The sequence below is a fragment of the Phoca vitulina genome, unplaced genomic scaffold (assembly GCF_004348235.1).
Source record: "Phoca vitulina isolate PV1807 unplaced genomic scaffold, GSC_HSeal_1.0 scaffold16, whole genome shotgun sequence".
Lineage (NCBI taxonomy): Eukaryota > Metazoa > Chordata > Mammalia > Carnivora > Phocidae > Phoca > Phoca vitulina.
Genome location: NW_022589719.1, coordinates 14,066,400 through 14,082,289, shown reverse-complemented (window position 1 = coordinate 14,082,289; position 15,890 = coordinate 14,066,400). Strand labels below are relative to the sequence as shown.

Below are 15,890 nucleotides of genomic sequence, written 5' to 3'. Positions count from 1 at the left end.
AAGAAAAGTTTAACACTTTCACTCGAGCTGAGGTTCCTCAATTTTCATTTGTAAGTTCATTGGCCAGGATGTGTTACAGGGACAAAAGTGATTTCAAAATTGCTGGCTCAGCGACTCTCAGCGTAGCAAAGAAGAAAGTCTTTCGTGTTGTTACTGTCCTCAAACATACCCTTTCTGCTCGGATGTCACCCCTAGTTCCTCTCATTTGGGCCACATTTCCTATTTCACAGCTATAAAAAGACAGGTTCTGGATACTGTACGGTAAAGGTAAGGTTCCTATGTGTAATGCATATAGGTGTATTTCTACAAAATATACATGAACAAGGATTTTGTGAGCACCAGTTAAAACTATGTGAAGGGTATTTTCTAGGGAACTTTCTGTGGATCTTTTCAAAAAACAAAAAGCCCTATGGAAAAATATCCATCTCTTCTTCATGAATTTCAGGTTTTCATGGACTAACTTCAAAAACTGATGGAGGTCACCATTCGTTTTCCTTTATTGAGCAAGCTCCACACCAACACAAGGGTCAAGCATGCTTGGCTGTTAGGCTTTACTAAACAAAGATATTTGCAGTGTGGAATACTGAAACAGCAAACTTCCCCATGAGTCAGGAGCCAACCCCAGCAAAAGACCTCATGGTTCCAAATAACCAGCCCACAACCTTTCGTATCCAGTTCTGCTTTTTCAGTGGTCTCTACAGTCGAATTTCTAGTTAGGAACTGAAAAACTGGCTTGGTTTCGACTTCCGTAGGATAGGCAGTGGTGCTAGCCACCATACCCTGGGAGTTACAGGATCTCAAACACGTGAACGCTTCCCCACCTGAAGCCCCCACTCTAACCTCTGCCCCATGGGGCTCCAAAGGGACACCATATATGAGCAGAAAAGAAGGCCAGGTAAGAAAGACATCTCGTTCGTGGGACTCCTGCCTCAAACCCTGGGGAGCTGGCTTGGAGTATAAGCGTTCTCGTCAAAGGAATAGTTCCTAATTCTCCTTAAGCATCTTAATCACCTGGGGAGGTCTGGGTTTTGTAGTTTCAAGTTTCGCCTCAGACTGATCTCCAGGGGTAGGGCCCTGGATTCTGTATTTTAAAAGGCATATTGGCGTATGTCTGCCCTGTCCCCACCACCACGGGCATTAAGGAAGCGCGGGTCGGAGTTGGAGGGTGGGAAGCCACGGGTGTGCTGAAGCTGCCTTGTACAGCTTGGGAGAACTGACTGTTAAAAGCAGCAGACTGTTTCAAGAATTTTGCAACCCCTTATTAAAAGTTAAATTATATAAGCTTACTATTAAATAATTATCAACACCAAAAATAATACCCACAGCTCATCACCTCCTACTCATTTACTATTATCTATGTTCTTGAGGTTTTTCCCATCTATTGTATCTGTACTAATGGTGGGAAATGCTACATAATGGTACACAGCCGCATGCACTTCCCAACTCTGCATTCTATGACATCACATTGGTAGTTTGAGATCACAGCATTTATATAATAGGCAAAAGCTAGAAATCAGGGCTTCATTTATTGTTGATTATCTCCAGCCTTAAGAAAGTGATGGGAAAATGTAAATAATGCAGATTAAACTTAAAAATATGTCACACGTAGGGGGTGTCTGGGTGGCACAGTCAGTTAAGTGACTGACTCTTGGTTTTGGCTCATGTTGTGAAATTGAGCCCCTGGCCCACTCCGTGCTCAGCGGGGCATCTGCTTCAGATTCTCTCTCCCCCTCCCTCTGTACCTCCCACTAGTGCGCTCTCTCTCTCTCTCTCTCTCTCTCTCAAATAAATAAATCTTAAAAAACAAATATCACATCTATAGCTGGTATATTGTGAATAGCACAAAATTTGAGGAAATGTTCTTCCAGTATCTGAAAATGGTCCGATTTCAGTAAAGAAGTGACTCTCTTCATTGACAAACAAGTGAAATTCCAACATACGTCTTTGTTGTTCTAACCTTCATCTTAGTCTTTCATGTAAAGGAAAATATCAACCAACATTCATGCTGGGAATCATACTTATTCATCAACTGCAACCATAGTTTGGCTATAAAAGAGTTCCATAAAATCAATGAACGCATTCTGTGAGAATCAATGAGCTATATAAAAACTTACAATAAAGAGGACTGTGTGTTCTATTATTATTTGTGAATTGTGTATTTTATTGCACTGTATTACTAATGTATTCATACATTATTGTATTTAATAGTATATATTCTATTCAATTTGTTAATTGTATATTTATTTGTATCTCAGTAAAATTTATAATAGACTTACATTTGATTATATGTAAATATACATTTTCCCCCAGAGAGCCAGTTGTTAAACATTTCCCAGCACACCACTGCCTAAGCCAAGAACAAAAACAGGCTGAACAGCTTCCTTGGCTTCTATCCTATAGGTCCACACCCTTATCTCAGCCGTTTAGTTTACCACTCTCTCCTGTCAAGAAAAACACCAAGAATTGTACAAGAACACAAGTCAAAAGAGATTTTCCTGAAGATTCAAAGCAGCTAATTTAATCTGCCTAATCCAACACTTCCTAAGAAGGCTGCCTTCCAAGGAGGGACAGCTTTGGGCTGATCTGACCACACTTGCCATTGGAAAAAAAAAAAAAGCAGAACCCCAACAGATGGCAGTTTGGGCACTATAGTCTAATAAATATCCTCCCCCTAGAAGCCACGTCAGATGGTTCCTTCGGAGCAGAGGAGAGGGGACTATGAAGGCATCCAAGTAGGGAACAAGAGGAATTTGAATCTTCCTGTCAACTGTGGTACATGTTTGGGGTAAATAACAACAGGATCAGTGAGGATTTCCACTTTTCACCAACCTGAGTACACGTGCACGCCATGGCTTCTTCCATATTTAAATTGTCATTGCTTGTGATTTAAAAACGTCTTTCTAAACGTGGAATAAAACCCAGTTACCAAACCAAGATGTACAGAAATTTTAAAAATTCTGTTACTTGGGGGCACCTGGGTGGCTCAGTCAGTTGAGTATCCGACTCTTGATTTCAGCTCAGGTCATGATCTTAGGGCCGTGGGATTGAGTCCCATGTCTGGCTCCAGGTCAGGCTCTGTGTTGGGCGTGGAGTCTGCTTGAGATTCTCTCTCCCCCTCTCTGCCCCTCCCCCCACTTTCATATACTGTCTCTCTCTCAAAAAAAAATTCTGTTACTTGATAGTTTTGTTGTTTGGTAACTTTAGGCCAATGTCAATAGCCAACACTAACCACTAAGGAGTTTCCTTTAGTGTTGGAAAAATAGAATGCCACAAAATTTTCAAGTTTTCTTTAGAGTTTAAATAAAAACTTGAAATAAAAAAAGTTTTCTTAAAAAAAGAAAGGCTTGGGGCGCCTGGGTGGCTCAGTTGGTTAAGTATCTGCCTTCGGCTCTGGTCATGACCCCAGGGTCCTGGAATCAAGTCCCACATCAGGCTCCCTTCTCAGCCGGGAGCCTGCTTCTCCCTCTCCTCCCTACTCATGCTCTCTGTCGCTATTTCTGTCTCTCTCTCTCTCTCAAATAAATAAATAAAATCTTTAAAAAAATAAATAAAAATTAAAAAATAAAAAGGAAAGGACTCATCTTAAAAAAAAAAAAAGGCCTGTTCTCTCTAATCAAATCAGATTACTGACAGTTCATGTTAATCCTGGTCTTGTCTAAGTGTCTACTTAACTCCATTCATACTTTTCCATTTGTTAGTCTTACCCTACCTCACCTTCTCCTTAATGGTCTTTCTCTTAAAAAACAAAAGAAGCAAAAGCCCATCAAATATCTGTTGTTATTATCTGAGTACCATGAGCTAGAAACCTTGGCTAAAGAGCCATCCTCCATTTAAAGAGTGTAATTTTTCATTTATGAAAAAAAAACCACAATTGATACAGATAAGGAGTCTTCAAGTAAGTTGCTTTTTAAAAAAAATATTTAAATTCAATTAGCCAACATACACTACATCTTTAGTCTCAGATGCAGTGTTTAACAATTTATCAATTACTTCTGAATGTCTTAAATATATGGTATTGCAGATGTAAATACACAAAGAGACCTCTCTGACCTTCAAATAGGAGAGGACTCTGCTACCGAATGTTCACATATCTATCCACCAGAAAGGGAGACTGGTCTCAGAAATCCTCTAGAGAGCATAATGTTATGGGTGAGTCTTGACGAATGTTAACATTTTTACTTCATCAGTATGTTCTTGAAACCTAGGCACAGAACTGCTCCAACAAGATTCCCCGGGCCATTAATGAAAGGAATGTGTTTGGTGAATGTCAGACCACACATTCGGGGGTTGGGAGGAGGTAAGATGTGAGAAATCCAATCAGTCAGGAATCCTACAAGATGTGAGTCTTGTGTTACGTATTTTGAACTAACAGCCTTGAAGGTGGTAATACGGATGAGGGGTGCTGTGATAATCAAACAAAAACATATCCAAGACACTTGCAAAACAGTCCAGGGAAAAATCAAGATGTTTCTACTTACCTGATATCTGGTATCTTACCTGGTATCTGGTATCTTACCTGGTATCTGGTATGTTATCTGGTATCTGCATAGAAAGAAGACGTACTTTCAAGTACAAAGACATTTATTATGTTTTTTTAAAAAAGGGTATTTTTTTTCCCTTAACTTGTTATCTCAGAGAAAAATTAAAGAACTCTGGTCATCACTCAAAAACTTGCCCTGTAAATAAGAACGTGGAGGTGTCTTCCTGTTTGACTAATTACTAATCCATATCAGCTACCACCCCTTCATGAATCAGAAGATTAAAGGAACATGTCACTCATTAATATAAAAATCTAGAGGACAATAAACATCAGATTACTGTGGCTTTAGCCAGACTCATTTGTATGATATTCCTGTAGGAGATGCTACTAAGAATAAGCTGTTTTCACTATATCAACACAGAGGCATTTCCTCAATTCGTGTCTTTGTCATGTGCTAAGCTCCAGAATTTCCTAATAGATTGACGTTTTTAAAAAGAGGACTCTTTTGCAAGGCTCTGGGGCCAGACTGTCCGCCTTGACTCCTGTCATCACTTCTTGCTATCTGATCTCGACATGTTACCTAATGTGTCTTCTGTGAAGTACTGATAGGACCGATTCCTATCTCAGGCAGTTGTGAGGATTTAATGAGTTAATAATACTTTACAAAGCATTCGGAAGAATGCGCGGAATATATAAAGTTAGCTATTCGAATCATTATATTTTCATAGTCAGCATATGTGTAGTTGGAAGAAGAGAAAAAAGGTCTGCATCTACTTACCGAGAACTAAGTAAATAACTAGAAAAATTATATTAAAATATCCGGTTGGAAAATAAAAGTCCTATAGAGGATTTCCCAAGTAAAAAAATACTTTGGGTTTTATTAATATATGTTTATTTCTTTTATCAGTTTTTCCATTTTTAAAACATTTTAGGAAGCTATTCTTTCCAATATTTCCCAAAGTCATGAGGATTCCTTCAGGAAGTGCCCTATCCCCCTATGAATACTGAGTTTCCATTTTGCCCAATTCATAGGCTCATATATTCTCAGCATAAAGGAATAACGGCTTCTGAAAAACGGCCAAAATTAAAATTTTTAAAAGGAGGGTTCGAGTCTGCTTTCAGGAACAGATATATCTATAAAACTTAACACATATTTTCATTCTTCTTAAGTTATATCAAAGCATTAAAAGTATAAGAGAATACCTGGAAACTTAGTTCTGATTAGCATTTAAATTAACAGGTTGAGATAAAATACATTCTTATTAATTTACCAATAATTTTTTTTAAGATTTTATTTATTTATTTGACAGAGAGAGACACAGTGAGAGAGGGAACACAAGCAGGGGGAGTGGGAGAGGGAGAAGCAGGCTTCCCGCGGAGCAGGGAGCCCGATGCGGGGCTCTATCCCAGGACCCTGAGATCATGACCTGAGCCGAAGGGCAGACGCTTAATGACTGAGCCACCCAGGTGCCCCCCAATAATTAATAGATGATTTGGTGTCAAAATGAAATGCCCACAGACTGCATAATGTATTAAGTAATGAAATTAAGTTTACCGGGGGTAGGGAGGGAGGGGGTGGCATGGTGCTAGTGGGCGAATGAAGTTGGCCTCAGAACCTACTAATTTGATACTTAGCATTAAAGATATCGAATGGTAAAAATAAAGCTTGATTTTAACTTGCACCTATCGTTTTGCTCAGTTAGCCAGAGAACCCAAAGATGATCGTTTCTCTGAAAATAAATTTAACAGATGGTCCCTTGAGATGTGAAACAGTGAGCCTGAAGATACCTAAAGAAGTATCTGTCCTGGCCGATGACTTATTCCATTATCAGAAGGCACTTGCACATTCATCTTCCAAAAAAGCAGAGGTTAGAGAAGAGGTAAGGGAATGGAAGTAATATTAAAATATATTTCAATTAAACAGGACATAAGCACTTATTCCTAAACTAACTTAACTTCCTTTAGGCATGATGACCTTGGCAAGAACATTTTCTTGCAGGTAAAGGGGTGTAAAGCTTTCTCTGCTCACGAACGGCCCCCATGGAGTAGCTTTCCTTCCAACTAAGTTTCTAAGCTCTGTTGGAGTTAAAAAGTTACTAGAAGGATAGGTACAGGCACTGGGTCAAGGTCATACAAAGATGGACTGCTGATACCTGTACATTAGGTGTATAAAAGGTGCTAAATACTTGGCTACTGAAATTAGAGAAGTCAGAGACAAAAGGGAGGTGGGTTAAAACCAGTCAAAACCTGCTTCAAATGTTACCTGCTCCGTAAGTCTACCTCTCAACCCAGGCCCGATGCACATACTTTGAATACAGAACTGACTGAGTTGTCTGTATCTGCAGTTTAAGCTGATGGAGGGTAAGGGCCATTAGCTATAAATCCTCAGTGCTGATGCACGGGAGATGCTCCCCACTACTGAATGAATATTGAATTTCACATTTTACTTTTGTTTCACACTTTAATAACTGTCTCACCTAGGAAATAGGGAACTTATTTGAAATGAAGTGACAGTATTTTCAGTATTAATCTCTCGTTTAGATAGATTTCTACCCACAAAGCAGGTCTCACATAGACTGCTATGCCTGTCTAAGCTGTCTTATTATTTGGTGTTATTTCAAAAATGACATCACATTATATTTCCCAGCCTTTCTGGTTGGGTTTATTGTGCCAGTTTTAATTCACTGTCTCTCAGCTTCAAATTTACCCTTCAGTGGCTGTTCCAAAACAATGAATGCAATTCTTTTAAGCATTTTTCCTTTTACAGCAAGAATGATGTTAGGCTTTCTCAGAAGACACATAAAGAACAAGCAGGTGTCTTTGCCCCTGCCGTATGTCCAGAATGGCTCTCCCAACACCATGTCCCAATGGCCCTCTCAATATTTAGATACCATGTGCTCTAGGTCTCCCACCCACTGTGGCACCCTGACCCCCTCAGTACACCAGCCCAGCGGCTGAGGCTCACCTGTGCCCTGGAGGGCCACTTCCTATTTCCCTGGCGAATGTGGACAGATCTGGCCTTGACAACCCAATGGACACTACCAGACAGTGAACTGCAACCAGTGGCCCCTGACTGATAAGGTCAATATACGGGATTGGACCCTGACTGAGATGGTTGTCAACAAAGAAGTCTGGAGCCTCCAAAGGAAAAATGGGATAACTACTTTTGCTTCTGAACTTGGACCTGATTCTAAGGTATTTATTAAAAGTGAAATGTTCTATATATCATGTTTTTATCCTCAGAGGAACTAAGCCCCTAGTTTAAGTTTATATTTTTCTAAGCCTTCCGTTCAGAGGGAGAAGTTACAATACTTAAGTTCAGCATTTCAGGTTAACAGGAGTTGTCCATATAAAAACAAAAATCCCTCAGCACTTTCTGCATACAATTACCAGAAAGACACCAGGAGAAGTACTACAGAAAAACTATGAACTGATTTAAGAGTGGTCATGTAGCAAACACATCACTGTTAGGACTGAGGGGCAGGACCTTCAGTTATTCCAAGTGGAAAACGCTATGTGTTATAAGGAACTAACTCAGCAACAGTACTACAACCTACAAAGCTCTATACCACACTGTGGCGAGCTTGAATTTGCGTGCTGCACGGACCTGGGTTCGAATCCCAATTGTGGCACCTGAGCCGTGTGCCTCTGGCCAAATGATATCATCTCTGAGTTTCTTGCATTGCCCTGCCTTGCAAGGATGATGTTCAAGTCGGATATATGTACCTTAGAGAATTGAGAAGATATTAAACAAGATCAGCAACACCATAGTTAATTTTCCCTCCTGTTTCCTCATTTTCTAAGTAAGAATACCGAGGCACAGAAATGAAGTTTTTACCAAGAGCACAGTAATTTATAAAGCTGAAAGCAGGCTAAAATGTTCTTGATTTAAGTGTGCAAACTTGGGCAACAAAGTATGTACTGAAGACCAGCAGTTCTGTTGAGGACAGCAACTTATTAAGTGCTATCTTATACTTTCCTGACAAATGCCATTCTTTACCAAACAGACTGTGGATGAGCCACTGAAAAGAAGTATAGAATAAATGCAATTTATGCGATTAAACATTTAACAACTTACATTTACAGAATACTCTATGATTTATAAAGTGCTATGACTAGTATTTCACCTGATCACAACAGCCTTCTCTTCAGAACAATTTTTAGGGACATCTGGGTGGCTCAGTCGGTTAAGCAGCTGCCTTCGGCTCAGGTCATGATCCCAGGGTCCTGGGATCGAGTCCCGCATCAGGCTCCTTGCTCAGCTGGGAGCCTGCTTCTCACTCTGCCTGCCGCTCCCCCTGCTTGTGCACGCGCTCTCTCTGACAAGTAACTAAATAAAATCTTAAAAAATAAAATAAAAAATAAAAAAATAAAAGACTGATTTTTAGTGATAAAAATTCTTTAGTAATAATTTCATAAATCAAGAAATTTCAGAAAAAATAAATTTTATGTGTGAATAAAGGCAAATCATGACTAATTCACGATTTTGTGAATAATTTCTCAACTTCTAATGAAAGTCCAGGTTTCCTTTAGTTGTATATGTCATATGTAGTAGAGGGTAAGTTAGAGTTTTAAAAGTATCCACTTTCCTAGGCAGAAAAGGCTGCTTGAACTTGTTGCAAAAAATACAGATGAGTGATAAAATGTGTAAGTAAGCTTTACATATGATCAAAGAAATAAAAGACTGCTACTAACAGAGGCTAATCATCATTTTTCAAAACACATCTTTATGCCTTATAATTTCATTCAATATTACAAGTCTAGACAAACCACACCTTTCCTCCAACACTGTGCCTGTCCCCATCTGCCGAAACCAATGGAAGCACTAGAAAATACAATGTAAAAGTCCACAAAACTATTTAAAATTATTTTACTGGAAGACTGCTGCTTTTTCCATTTATAAAAAGTTTAAATGGAGATATACCATCTGCTGTACATAACTAACCTTTTGGAGACTGGCGATGCACGGGCCGTGGGGGACTGTGATCTGGCCCAGGAAATTTCATCACTCTTGCCACATCGTACACGCCCGCCCCGTATATTCATAATATGCCACAGCAAACTGACATGTACAATATTCTTCATTTTCTCCCTTCTTTAAAATCCCCTGACCTAGTGCAGAATCTAGTCAACTCACGCTCTCATTAATGCAAAAGTATCCAGATGGTTCCTGTTGCCCGCTGTCCTTGCCCTGTTTTGACCTGCCTTGCACATTGTGGCCAGAGACTAACCTCACAGCAATTCTGCACTGTTACTTCCTTCTTCAAAATTCAACAGAAGTGTCCCATGAATAAGATCATATTTAAATTAATGGTTAATTCTTACCTGCAACATACTTAGTTCTTTTACTTCTTCACGTCACCGGAGACAAAGTCCATCATGAGGCAGTGCGTAATGAGGACACATTTCCCTTGAACACGAAGATTTAAATGCCATTTTAATTTTTCTCCCACACTCTAACTACAATCCCTTAACTCACAGCACCACCTATCTTTCAGTTAAAAGGTTAGAAACCTAGCTTTACTTTTAACACAATGCTCAAACGCCTGGCCTATACAATTTAGTGTGAAATTAAGTCCAAAAGGCAAAAAAGAAAAAAACATTCTAAAAATAACAGTTCCATTTGACACCACATGTAAGGTACCTGTTCCAGTCCATGTAAGTCTTTTATATGGACTGGAATGTTTCAAACAAAGGAGTTGGGCGAGCAGTGTATCGATGCCACAATACAGTGAACAAACTCCATCTGTAAATGTCAACCAGAAATTGCAATCAGAGCAGGACCATTTGACTTATAAATTCTAATATTCACGGATATTTATTTTCATGCCCAAGTGTTAACTGAAATGTGTGTCACCTTTTCCTTAGAAGTCTCCCCAGATTTTATTCATTTTCCCTGTTTAAATGAGAATATAAATATAAAATTTAATTTTTATATTCTCTCAGTGTGATAACTGTCACTACTACAAATAAATATCTATTATATATATACAGAATAATATATATATTTATAAATAAATAAAAATAAATAAATAAAATGGGGGAGGGAGACTGCCCGTGCAGCACATAGTTTGTTCTCTATAGTAACCCAAACCAAGTTTACTGTACCTCTTTCTCAAATCAGTGTTACAGCAATTTCCTTACATAATCAGTATGAATATTCGAGAAAATGCTTTTAGTCAGAATGAAAGAGCATTTGTACCAAAAGCTGAAAGGTCAACCCATGAAAAGTCAAAATGTCTTAAATGTATACGGCATTTCTCCTGTGCAGTTCATAACTTTATAAAGCAGGCTGCAGTGCATCTCAGCACCCATTTCACTGACAGGGAAACAGATACACTACTGTTGATGCACAACGGTCCGTGGAGAACAGAACTCCAAGCCAAGGCTTATTTATGGCTATCTTGTGTTCTGTTCCTCAGATATAAAAATTAGGAAAAAAATCGGGGCGCCTGGGTGGCTCAGTTGGTTAAGTGTCCAACACTCGATTTCGGCTCAGGTCATGATGTCAGGGTTGTGAGAGAGCCCCACGTCAGGTTCTATGCTCAGCTCCGAGTCTGCTTGAGATTCTCCCTCTCCCTCTGCCCCTCCTTTCTGTTCATGCTCTCTAAATAAATAAATAAAATCTTTTTAAAAAACTAGGAAAACAAATAATTTCAGTTAAAACTGAAAGCAATGTAACTTATAAAAGTTATTTTGAAAATAGCATTTGGTTATAATTTTCAGTGTAACTATTAAACAGAAGTTTTGAAGGCTACTTTGGAAAAACAGCTTGTTGAAACTGAGTAATTGGGTTAAGCATATTCTTAACAACTGATGTATTGGGGCTCTAATTGTTTTAGAAGCTCTTTGGTTCAGGACTAAGTAGTGTGCTGTCATACCATACACCTTGTACCACATGGGTCTTTTTTTCTGGTGATTTCCGGCAGGAGATACCAACACAAGCCTTTCTGGGACTGGTTAATTAAATTTAACTACCCAATTTCAGTACAGTTAACTTACCAACTGTAGCAAAGTTGTTAAAAGAGAGAAATAAATTCTTTGAACTTTTACAATTAATTAGTGAAAATTTCATACTACTGATGGAATAAAAAGGAGAGTTCTTGCCTACTTCATAAGCTCTCCCTTCCACTCTCTTTCAAAGTTTTACATTCCATATCCATTGTTTTCCTAATGTCATATGAAGTTTAAATTCTTTCTTTCCTCCTGTAGAATTCCTTATAAGCTGTTCCAAGCAAATTACTAACCTACTTCAAGGTTTCGCTAAACTTCTTTGTCCTAACATTTAAAATACAATAGAAATTTTTATATTTTCTCACATTTATTGCACAATACAAACTTGATTAAAATGCACTAAAACCCCCCAACATTTTGTGTTTAAAGTAACACTAATTTAAAATGTTTGGTAGGAAATAGCATAATTTATTTTAATATATTCCAACTTAATATGAAGGTGAGCAGTTTATTTCAGAAAATCTATATATTTTAACTATAGTTTATTACTGAAAAAAATTTTTTGGTCTCTCTTATTTTTGACTTAATTCTTCCTCTTTAGAAGTTCACAGTGTCATAGAAGTAAAAAATAAGATTGACAGAAACCACTCTAAGACCTATGGCTTTATATACATAAAAAATTCAATAATGTTGCCATAACCCCTAATACAATGTGATCCTTATTTATTACTACTATCCAGAATAAACTGTACATATTAAACTGTTCAAGTATATCTAGAGCAGTGCTTATAAAAAGTGAGGTCCCACTGCTTAAATTGATGGGCCTCTCTTTGAAGATCACTTCTAATTTCAACATAATTAGTTCTAACAATTTTTCAATTTTACAATTTATCATACATTTTCAATAGTCTAAAATGCTCAAATGAGCCAAACATTTAATTTACATCGAGCACCAGAAGTTAAAAATGGATCTAACCAAATGTTCTCTTTTATTAGTTACAGTTTGTTATTTATTTCTATACCATTAAATCCAAACTGAAAATGAAGACAACTCGGGCCAAACTTGTTCACCTTGAATAAATAAACAACTCACCCACTTCACGCTTATATACCTAATTGTTTTCCTATAGTGTAGGTTCTGGTAACAGCTATACAATAAACTAAGCCCAAGACCAACTTCTTATCTTGGAGGACTAGGCCAGTCGGATAGGATTCTCCAGGTTTGCTTTAAAATTTTCAAGAAACCTGGTAGCCAGTTCATCGTCCACCACTCGGCTGTCACTTGACATCGTGACTGTTATAAGCTGGTGCTGCTGCAACCTGGCATTCCCCTCTTCGTCCTGCTCCAGCTTGAGCACAGGTCGGAATCTCCCAACAGCCAGTATGCAGGCCTGAGGAGGGTTGATCACTGCAGTAAATTCGTCGATGCCAAACATGCCCAAGTTGGAAATACTAGGGGAAAACAAAAAGCTCTGAAGGTGGCATGTCCTCAATCAAAGAACCCTTTCCCGGAAGCATGTTTTTACTCTACTAAAAAACGGTGACACAGAACCCTATACCAAGTTATTCAAAGACCAAAGACAAAGATACCATGTACAATAGTATCAAAAAAACAACACACATATAAATAGTGTATCTAATACAAACATTCATTCAGCATGAACTGAAGTCCTTGGCAGTGGATTATGACAAGAAAAAGAAATAATTAAATATAAGAAGAAAGAAAAAGAAAAAAAAAGAAATAAAACAGTCAATATTCACAGATGAACTGAGCGTACACAGAAAATTTAAGACTCTATAGATAAACTAGTAGGATTCATAATTTAGCTAAGTCACTAGATAAAAATGTCAATATAAAAATCCATTTTATATCTATATACAGGTTGCTGTAGTTAAAAAATGAAATTTTAAAACAATACCATTTAAAGTAGTAGCAAAAACCAAATATTAAGAAATACATCTAATGAAAAAAATGTAAGACCTCTGTATAGAAGATTATAAAACAGAACTGATAGAAACCAAAGAACTGAACAATGGTTTATACCATGTTCACTGCCTGGAAGACTCAATGCTGTAAAGACTGAATCCTCAAACTGATCAAAAGATTTAATGCAATCCCAATCAACACTCTAGCAAGGTTTCTTGATTTTGGCTCAGGTCATGATCTCAGAGTCGTGGGATCTCGAGCCATACATCTGCGCTCAGCGCGGTGTCTGCTTGAGATTCTCTCTCCCTCTCCCTCTGCCCCTCCCCTCACTCGTGCTCTCTCCCTCCATAAATAAATAAATAAATAAAATCTTAAAAAAAAACCCCAAAAAACACAAACAACAACAACAAAACTCCAGCAAGGTTTCTATGTATGTGTCTGTATATTGAAAGTGATAAGTTGATTCTAAAATTTATTTGAAAATATAAAGAGCCAGGAAAGACCATCTTGAGGGTGAACAAAATTAGAAGACTTTCCTTACCAGATATCAAAAGTTATTGCTTAGTGGTATCGAGCAAGGGATGGACAAACAGGCCAACTGAAGACAGAACACAGAACAGACCAAACACATACACAGTCACTTTCTCAGTGCTATGGAGTAAGCTTTTCAATAAGTGATGCTGGGTCAATATAATATCCATAGGGGGAAAAAAAGAATCTTGACCTTTATCTTCATACCACACACAAAATCCAGTTTTAGATGGATTGTGATCTACATGTGAAAAGTTATAAAGCTTCTAGAAAATAGCACAGAAAAATAACATCATGATTCTGGAATAGGCAATAATTCCACATAGAACAAATAGTACCAGCTGTAAAAAAAAAAACAAAAAACAAAAAACAATAGAATTTAATTAAAATTCAGAACTGTGTTCATTAAAAAACACCATGAGGAAAGTTCCAAAGGCAAGGGACAGAGTGGGAAAAGATATCTGAAATAATATATATCCTATAAAGGTCTGTGTATTTGGAAATAAACCCCCACATATCATTTTTAAAAATGGACACAAGACATCAACAGGTACTTTATCTGGTAAGTTACCAGATACTCAAAAGGCTTTGCATTTCCCTGACCACAAAGAGTATCACTACACACTCCAAGAACTGTTACAATTTAAAACCTAACATTACTAAGTGTTGGTGAGAATATGAAGCAATGAGAATTCTCATACACTGTTACTAGAAGTATAAATTTGTATAACCATTTTGGAAAATTGTTTGGCAGTATCCATTAACGCTTTTAATTCAGGGATTTCACTTGCAGATCTATGCAACAAATATATTCACCGTAAGATGCTAATAATAAGAATGTTCATGGTGCCATTATTTGTCATAGCATCAAACTGTAAACAATGACAAATGCCCAACAGTAAAATGGATACTGGCATACTTATACAATATACTATAAAAGAGTGTATACTGCAATAATAATAAACTGCTTCACACTGCAATGTGGTTAATCTCACAGACATTAATATTGAGTAAAAGAAGTCAGACACTAAGGAATATATATTATTTATATAAAGAAAAAGGTAGCAAAACAAATCTACGGTGATGATTTTCAGAAGAGTGGTTACCTTGGCAAGGGGGATACTTAGGAAGGGGTAAAGGGAAGCTTCCGGGATGCTGGTAATGGTCTACATCTTGCTTTGGTTGGTTACACAGGTTTCTCCGCTTTTTGAAACATTCATGCTGTACTCAGTATATTACACCGTGTATAAGTGACACTTAAAAACAGAGCTGATGATAACTAAAGGGTCTAAGTATTAATGTTTTCCTCCAAAGTACCTTAAAATAAGAGATCACAAGTAGAAAAAGTTGAGGTTTATAAATGTATTGTATTTATAAATATATATTTTTTTAAAGTTTCAGAACCTGGATGTCATTCTGAAATACCTGAATGGGTTAACTAGCTAACCCTAATGGGTTCCTACTAGCCCTGATACGTTGCTTCGATTAAAAAAATTGTTTCAAAAAATAAATGAAACAGATTGACACAGACTCCTAGGTCTGATACCTGTTTGACGCTACCGATAATTAAGAGTTTAAATATTACCTAAAAGATCCTCCCTGGTATTCTTCAGGTAACAGTTTTCCATCTCTTGCTTTCTTTGATAGAGCCTGGGAAAGAAAAATACAAATACAGCATGACAACCAATACTATATTACAGCCTGATTTTGTCACTTAAAATATTTGTAGAGAGTACATGCTCATCTCTCATGTGCCTTGATTTGACTTTATTGTCTCTAATACAATTAAAAAATGAACAAGTTAGAGCGCAAATAGTCTAAGAAGCTGAAGATGTAAATCGAAACTCTACAAAAATTACTTCCCTTTAAAAATTCTTCAAGTATTAGAATTACCCTGTACACCATTACTATGCAGAAGGTTTCACTGTTTTCTATAGATACAGTAAAATTTGTCTATAGGAGTTTTTTCTTGTAAGACACAGAATATTAGAAGAAGCC

The 15,890-nt window shown here is 37.5% G+C and overlaps 1 protein-coding gene across 1 annotated transcript in view; it reads right to left on the bottom strand.

Moving 5' to 3' along the window:
- Nucleotides 1–11,189: 11,189 nt before the first annotated feature.
- Nucleotides 11,190–15,890, bottom strand: part of PDHX (pyruvate dehydrogenase complex component X) — a 67,172-nt gene continuing 62,471 nt past the window's right edge. Inside the window, exons 10-11 of the mRNA XM_032413895.1 lie at nt 15,478–15,542; nt 11,190–12,886 (exon numbers count right to left, since the gene is read on the bottom strand). Coding sequence (XP_032269786.1) covers nt 12,628–12,886; nt 15,478–15,542 — 324 coding nt within the window. The 3' untranslated portion in view covers nt 11,190–12,627. The remainder of the gene's footprint in view (nt 12,887–15,477; nt 15,543–15,890) is intronic.